This window comes from Lolium rigidum, chromosome 2 (genome assembly GCF_022539505.1).
Source record: "Lolium rigidum isolate FL_2022 chromosome 2, APGP_CSIRO_Lrig_0.1, whole genome shotgun sequence".
Lineage (NCBI taxonomy): Eukaryota > Viridiplantae > Streptophyta > Magnoliopsida > Poales > Poaceae > Lolium > Lolium rigidum.
The window spans coordinates 76,273,817-76,281,768 of NC_061509.1; the positions used below are offsets into that span (position 1 = coordinate 76,273,817).

Sequence of the window (7,952 nt, forward strand, 5' to 3'; positions counted from 1 at the left end):
GGCCTTCCGTCAAAATCCCGAGGTTTTTCCGGAAAGTTGGATTTCTGCACAAAAACGAGACACCAGAACAGTTCTGCTGAAAACAGCGTTAGTCCATGTTAGTTGCATCCAAAATACACAAATTAGAGGCAAAACAATAGCAAAAGTGTTCGGGAAAGTAGATACGTTTTGGACGTATCACCGCGCGGCCAGGGGGTGGGCCGCGCCACCCTATCAACTGGGGGCCCTGTGGCCCCCCTCTGGCGGCTCTCGGGTGTTCTGGATGCTTCCGGGGATTCTAAGATCTTTGGCGTTGATTTCGTCCGATTCCGAGAATATTTCCTTACTAGGATTTCTGAAACCAAAAACAGCGAAAATGACAAGAATCGGCACTTCGGCATCTTGTTAATAGGTTAGTTCCAGAAAATGCACGAATATGACATAAAGTGTGCATATAACATGTAGAAATCATCAATAATGTGGCATGGAACACAAGAAATTATCGATACGTCGGAGACGTATCACCCATCAATGCCTATTTTCAACAAATGAAGGCGCTCTCAGATTTCCTTACCAGCATTAGCGAGCCTCTATGTGATGCGGAGTTTGTCTCATACATACTCGCTGGACTTGATGAAGAGTATGATGCTCTCTATGAGGTGGTGACCAATCGCACCACCCCTATAACGATTCGTGACTTGTTCTTGCAACTTTAGAGCATAGAACAACGCAAGTTGGCTCAACGTTGTTTAGGTAGTTCCTCGCATTACCCTGTTGCACATGTGGCTGCGCCTCCTGCACCTGTCGCCGCCTATGGAGCTGGTCGAGGTGGACCCCGACCCCATGCGCTATCTTTATCTTTAGGGAAGACACCACCTCCATAAACCACGCCAAATCCAAATTGCGGGAGCGGCCCTGTGGTTATCTAGCTATGTGGGATTCGACATCATACATCATCCAGGTGTTGCAAGCGGTTCAACCGTAATTTTCTGGGGATTGGTAATGATGCGAGTAACACGGATAAGCAACTTGCTGTGGCGATGTCTGCCTCTCATGGCTCTCAGGGCGCATCTCGGTCTGTAGAGCTGGTGTCGTATGCGGACTCCGGCGCCACACACCATATTACTCATGAGCTGTACAAGCTCACCACCCACGAGGCTTACCACGACACCGATCATGTCCATACAGCTAATGGAGCAGCTATGCATATTCATAATGTTGGTCAGACTATTTTATCCACTCCGTTTTCTAGGTCTCTAGCTCTAAATAATATCCTTCATCTTCATAAAGCCACTCGTAATTTTTTGTCTATGAGGTCATTGCAGTGGAGGTCTCTATGAGATTAAATCGCATGTCATCAAGCAAGCCCTTTCCAGTGTCAAGGTGTCGCATGATATGTGGCATCATCACCTAGGACATCCAACATTACAAGTCGTTCAACACGTTCTTCGTAGTCATGAGTTACCATCTACACATGAGTCCAATAAAATTAAGTCTGTTTGTGATGCCTGTCAGCAAGGGAAGAGCCATCAGTTGCCCTTTTTCTTGTCTACTCGTGTAACAAAATTTCCACTAGAGATCATTTATTTCGATGCGTGGGGTCCTGCCCAAACTTCAGTTAGTGGACCTCGTTTTTATGTGAGTTTTGTTGATGCTTATAGTCATTTCACTTGGCTCTATTTACTCCAACATAAATATGATGTTTTTCTCCAGTTTGAAAAACATGTTGAACGCCTCTTATATCGTCAGATTATTTATGTGTAAACTGATTGGGGTGGTGAGTATGAGAAACTCCACCCCTTCTTTCATAACTTGGGTGCCTCACACCATGTTTCATGTCCTCATACACACCAACAAAATGGCACCACAGAGCGTAAGCACCATCACATTGTTGAGACTGGTCTTACTTTACTTGCACATGCGTCTGTTCCATTATGCTAGTGGAATGATGCTTTTGCTACAACTTGTTTTCTCATTAACAGGCTTCCTAGTCGTACCATTGATATGAAAACGCCTGTTCAGAGGCTTCTGAATGAAACAACTGAATACACATTCTTTAAGGTTTTTGGGTGTGCTTGCTGGCCTCACCTTCGACCATATAATAATTATAAGCTTGATTTCCACTCAAAGAAGTGTGTGTTTCTGGGCTACAGTTCCCTTCACAAGGGATACGAATGTCTTCATGTTCCGTCTAATCGTGTCTATATTTCTAGGGACATTATCTTTGACGAGAATGTTTTTCCCTTTGTCAACATGCCAAATTCTCACACTTCACCACCTGTTTCGGAGTCATCTCTACTCTCGGCTGACCAATTTATGGATATTGCACATGCTTCTCCTTTGATTGCTGACCATGGTGCAGATGTCAGACGTGGACATCGCTTGGAGGTCTTAATCCCGCAACCGCCGCAAGTTCACGTCGATCACGTCCCTCCACTGCATGGCTCCTCTCCGGGCTGCGTGCAACCATGCATCAGCTCTACTCCGGGCTTTGTGCCACCATGCAGCACAGGAGGAGCACCTGCTCCTGCCTCGGTCTACGTCCGGCCAGCTAAGCCAGCCGAGCTGGCTCCGGCTCAGGCTCCCGCCTCGAGCTTCCGCGCGCTCCGTGCAGTGGATGCTTCCGCCTCGGGTCACACCCCCGTGTGGTCGCGTCTCGCTCTGCCGCGCATGCCGCCCGATGATTCTCCCGCGCGGTCGCATCCCGCACTGACGCGCGCGTTAGGAGACAAAGATTCTTCGCATGAAATGTCACCTCCTGATGCGTCGCCTGTTTCCGATGTTTCTTCGCATGCGTTGTCTTCTGCCGTACAAACCAGCAGTTCCATTGTTTCATATCTTTCTGCAGATGCCATAGTTACTCCTCCAGCAACATCTTCAGTTGATGCTCCTCCAACTGGCCCTATGACACGCTAGCGCCATGGGATACATCAGCCTAAACAACGCATTAATGGCACAGTTGCTTGGAACTGTGTCGTAGCAGCTCATGCAACAATGAAACATACTCATGAACGTCGTGACTACAAAGAAGCTCTTCACACTCCTCACTGGTGTGATGCTATGGAGGCTTAATTTTCTGCTCTTAAGACCAATGGCACCTGGCGATTGGTACCTCCTGTGCCTGGGGTAAATTTGATTTATTCACGATGGGTGTTCAAGGTGAAGCTGCATGCAGATGGTTCCATTGAAAGGTACAAGGCACGTCTTGTTGCTAAAGGGTATACGCAGCATTATGGTCTGGATTATGATGAGATTTTCAGTCTTGTGGTGAAGCCAGCTACCATCGTTTGTTGCTTGCTATGGCTCTTTCTCGTCGATGGCATCTTCGTCAACTTGATATTCAGAATGCTTTTCTTAATGGCTTCCTAGATGAAGAGGCATATATGCGTCAACCTCCAGATTTTGTTGACTCTGATAAACCTGGTCACTACTGCAAGTTGGTCAGGTCGTTATATGGACTGAAGCAGGCTTCTTGTGCATGGCATGCCCGTCTCAGTTCTGTTCTTGGATCATTAGGATTTTCTCCGTCCGTGACTGATACCTCCTTGTTTGTTCTTCGACGTTCGGATGTTACAGTCTATCTACTCGTCTATGTTGATGATATCATTGTTCTCAGTTCTACAGCTGCTGCCATTACCAAGTTGATTAGCCAGCTTTGTTAGGAGTTCTCTGTTGAAGATCTTGGTGTTCTGAATTATTTTCTAGGCATTGAGGTGTCATCACCCTCCTCTGGCAGCCTTCTTCTTCGACAGCGCAAGTATGTACTAGAGCTTCTTGTGCGTGCTGGCATGCTGAAGTGCACTCCTGTTACTACGCCTATGGCATCCTCTGAGCATCTCACTGATGGTGATCCACTCTCATCTGAGGAGGCTACTCAGTATCGTAGCATTGTTGATGGTCTTCAGTATCTTATAGTGACACGACCTGATCTGTTCTTTGTTGTTAACAATGTATGCTAGTATCTTCATGAGCCTCGTACACCTCATTGGTCTGCAGTCAAACTTATCTTGCGCTATGTTTGCCACACTGTTGACATTGCCTTGCAACTTTGGTCCTCTCCTTCTACTCTACTTTCAGCCTTCTCAGATGCAGACTGGACTGGTAGTATGGATGACCGGCAATCCACGGGGGGTTATGCTATCTCTTATGGAGGAAACTTGATCACCTGGAGTGCTCGTAAGCAGTCTACAGCCTCCCATTCTAGTACTGAATATGAATACAAGGCTCTTGCTAATGCTACAGCTGAGCTCATCTTGGCACAGTCATGACAGGGTGTTCATCAAACACAGTCTCCAGTTTTATGGTATGACAATATTGGTGCAACATATTTGTCATCCGACCCAGGCTTGCATGCACGAACAAATCACATTGAAGTTCACTTTCACTTTGTTCGAACGTGTGTCACAGAAGCAACTGCAGATACGATTTATCGCTTCAAAGGATCAAATTAATGCGATCTTTACTAAACCTCTTACTTTACCTTTGTATGACCATTGTAAGCAGAATCTCAACCTTCACTAGTTGAGATAGAGGCAAGGTGTTAGAATTATACTTATACATAATATATAACAAAGATCCCTACCCGACGAGGTTACCTCGGGTCGGTCAACTCTTTCTTGTCGCTACTTTTCATGTGCAACCAAATAATGGTTCATTTACACCATCTAGACCGGGCAGGCTACCAAACAAAGGAAGCAGAGCTGCCTCTCCAGGCTAGGAAAAGACTTCACACGCAACTAAACGAAGTGTTAAAAGTAGCTGGGAGCTAAGGGCATGTACAGTCGGGCGCTTAGGTAGGGGCGCCAGGGATTAAACCCTAGCAGTTTTGGCCAATTCCCGGTTGTTTTCCTTGCGTCGACGCAAAGCTAAGAGGCTGATGCTAGCGAAACTAGTACAAAATTTAGCAACCAAGCGCGGATGCTTACCTACATGTACTAACTGACTAATTAAGCGCCCATTAAGAAGGCTAGCGCTGTACATGCCCTAATTCTGCATGAGCTAACACACAGAATCTGCCCCCGAGAAACGCAAAAATTGGTCTAGCTTATCAAACACATCCTTGGTGTCTGTTTCGGGTTAGTGGCATAAGAAAGTTGACAGATTTCTCATAAATTAACACCACACGACACATGAGATATCTTCTAGACGGATACTACGATAAGCATCAATAAAGTAAGATCCCGAACCAGTGCGAACCCTGACGTGTCAGCCGACTAGAGGTGGTTCTTCTTCGTTCTCTCTCACTTTACATACGACGTCTGGAAAGAGCCGTGAAGTGGATTTGGTGTCTCCGCTGCTGGACCATCTTGTTCTAGAAGGTGAGAAGAAAGAAGAACCACAAACACTAGTGGCGTGATATACAATCTGATGATGTATGTCAGCCTGATTAGATTTTTGTCCTCAAGCATACAAGCCAAGCTATGCATCGCAAGGCAACAGGGACTCGGACAAGGAACATCAGCAGTCAGAGCACACTCACGGAATCTACAAAATATCTGCGTTAACTTCGGGGTACTTCTGTTCACTCAGGATGTGAACAACCGGCCGACCGATTGTCAATCATGAAAAAGACAACCAATAAGAGGCAAGATGACTTCTAAACTGACCAAGATGAACTTGATACAGTACTCAAAGACAGTACCGCAGTGTCCCAGCGTTAAGCCTGAACAAAATAGAAGATGAGTATTCGACGGTACAATTTCACGATCCGAAGTCCATAGCAAAAAAGAAATTAGCTGCTGAGCAAGTGCTTTTGCTGCTATTCCTTCTGTGATCCATTGTTCTCGGTCACCCTGCCGCCACTCCGCCTGAAGCTCTGTATCAGCAGCGTCAGGTTTTCGTACGACGACCCTCCTTTCTCCATGGCTATGTGAGCTCTCTCCCCGTACTCCCTGGCCTTCCTCCTCCTCTCCTCGGCCACCTCTCCTGCGCCCATCAGCTCCGACACTGCCCGAGCCACGTCTCCCCGCATCACCAGCACGGCCTCATCGCCAAACAGCATCACGGGTAGAGCCGCGCCGATGGGCACGCCGATGCCGAGCACGTCCACGGCTAGCCGCTCGTTCAGGAACTGGTCGGCGAAGTGCGGCCACGTCACGACCGGCACGCCGTGCGCGATGGACTCCAGCAGCGAGTTCCACCCGCAGTGGGTCACGAAGCCCCCCACGGCGCGGTGCGAGAGGATGGCGAGCTGCGGCGCCCAGCCGCGCACCACGAGCCCACGCCTCGCCGTGCGTGCCTCCAGGGCTTGAAGCCACTCTTGCACCTCCGGCGAGGCAACCTCGGAATCCTTTACGACCCATAGGAACGGCTTGCCGGAGTCCTCGAGGCCGTGCCCAACCTCGTATAGCTGCTTGGGAAGCTTCTGCGCGAGGGTGCCGAAGCTGACAAAAATGACGGAGCCGGGGTCCATGGCGTCGAGCCACTCAATGACCCCGCTCTGGTCGACACTGGGTTTACGCCCGCGCGACGCCATGGATGCCGCATCCCGGTTTTTGTTGAGGTAGAACGGCCCGAGCGTCCACACCGGCTTGCCGAGCGCCGCCTCGTAGCACGCGACGAACTGTTCCTCCAGGTCCAGGAACGTGTTCACCACCGCGCCGTCGGCCGTGCGCATGGCCTCCAGAGCGGCCTTACGGAACGCCTCAAACCCAGGCCCGTCTAGGAATCCGAGGCAGGTGGCCTTGGTCACCTCCACGCGCACCGGCATGTACCTCTCGTGGTCTTCGGCCTCGACAGAGCTGGATGCCCGCTCGCGCAGCCCGTGCGTGGAGACGTTGAGGTCGCAGAGGGAATAGAAGCACGATGGGCCGTGGAACAACAGCCGCGGGATGCCGAGGCTGCTGGCGACACCGGCAGTCCACGAGTTGCACCAGTCGGAGATGATGCAGCTCGGGGGCCGCGCCAGTGCGCGTAGGTATGACTCCAGGGGACCGGCGAGTCTGTAGACGGCCTGGTACAGGGGGAGGAAGTGGCCAATGTCCTTGACTTGGTCGATGTTCTCGCAGCCTGGGGGCAGGCCGTCGTCGGCGGGCGGGAACGGAAGCCCGACTATGTCTAGCGGCAGCTTGGCGCGCAGCGCGTCGTCGGCGACGCCGTGCAGCCGCGCGGCGTTCACGGGCGTGGTGACGAGGCTCGCTCGCGCGCCGCGTTCCGCGAGGAGGCGTGCAAGGTCAACCATGGGGATGATGTGGCCCTGTGCCACGAGAGGGACGAGAACAAAGTGAGGCGGCGGCCCTGAGGTAGCAACAATGGATTCCTCCGTCTCCGTGGGCGCCATTGTTGACGTGTAAGCACTAGGCAGTACGAGTGGTTCAATAGCCGGATGATAATCTGATAGACCGAGAGGGTGACAGGCGAGGAAAACGGTGGAGAGACGGATTTATAGCCACGTCACTTTGGCATCTTTCATTTCTTTCCCGTCCCATAGACTTCCTTGCACTCATGTCTCATTCTACTCATGAAGTTTGAATATTGATAAAGTTAGACAAGTTTCATACGGAGTAGAACAGATTGAGTATTTTGGACGATGTTGCTCGGCATTAGATTTTCCCGCCCCGGGTCCCTAACGTCCAATCGAAGTGATCTAAGACGTTAGATCATCATATTTGTTAGTATTGCTTCAAATCTCGAATTTGTCATGTAGCAAAAAAGGCCCCGTTTTTGCTTTTAATGTAGCAAAAAGCAGTTCGCTCACATAAAAAAGGACTTAGCTCGCCGGAGATTTTATTGGAGACCTCGTAGCAAAAAACTTATGTTACTATAGCAAAAAATTACCTCCTTGGAGACATCAGTGTAGTCTTCACCGAAAACCTCGCCGGAGACCTCGTAGCAAAAAAATTGGTGCGTTTGTAGCAAAACCGCATAATGGTTGTAGCAAAAAAAAATCTTCACGAGAGGCAAAACCAATAACTAATGTACCAGAAATTAATATGACTATGTAGCAAAAAATAATATGACTATTTAGCAACATC

At 49.4% G+C, this 7,952-nt stretch overlaps 1 protein-coding gene across 1 annotated transcript; it reads right to left on the reverse strand.

Annotated features, from left to right (window-relative positions):
- Nucleotides 1-5,581: 5,581 nt before the first annotated feature.
- LOC124686745 (UDP-glycosyltransferase 73C3-like) lies at nt 5,582-7,318 on the reverse strand. The gene has a single exon (XM_047220645.1). It carries the CDS (start codon nt 7,256-7,258, stop codon nt 5,738-5,740), a length of 1,521 nt encoding a protein of 506 aa, XP_047076601.1. The 5' UTR covers nt 7,259-7,318; the 3' UTR covers nt 5,582-5,737.
- Between the last annotated feature and the right edge of the window lie 634 nt (nt 7,319-7,952).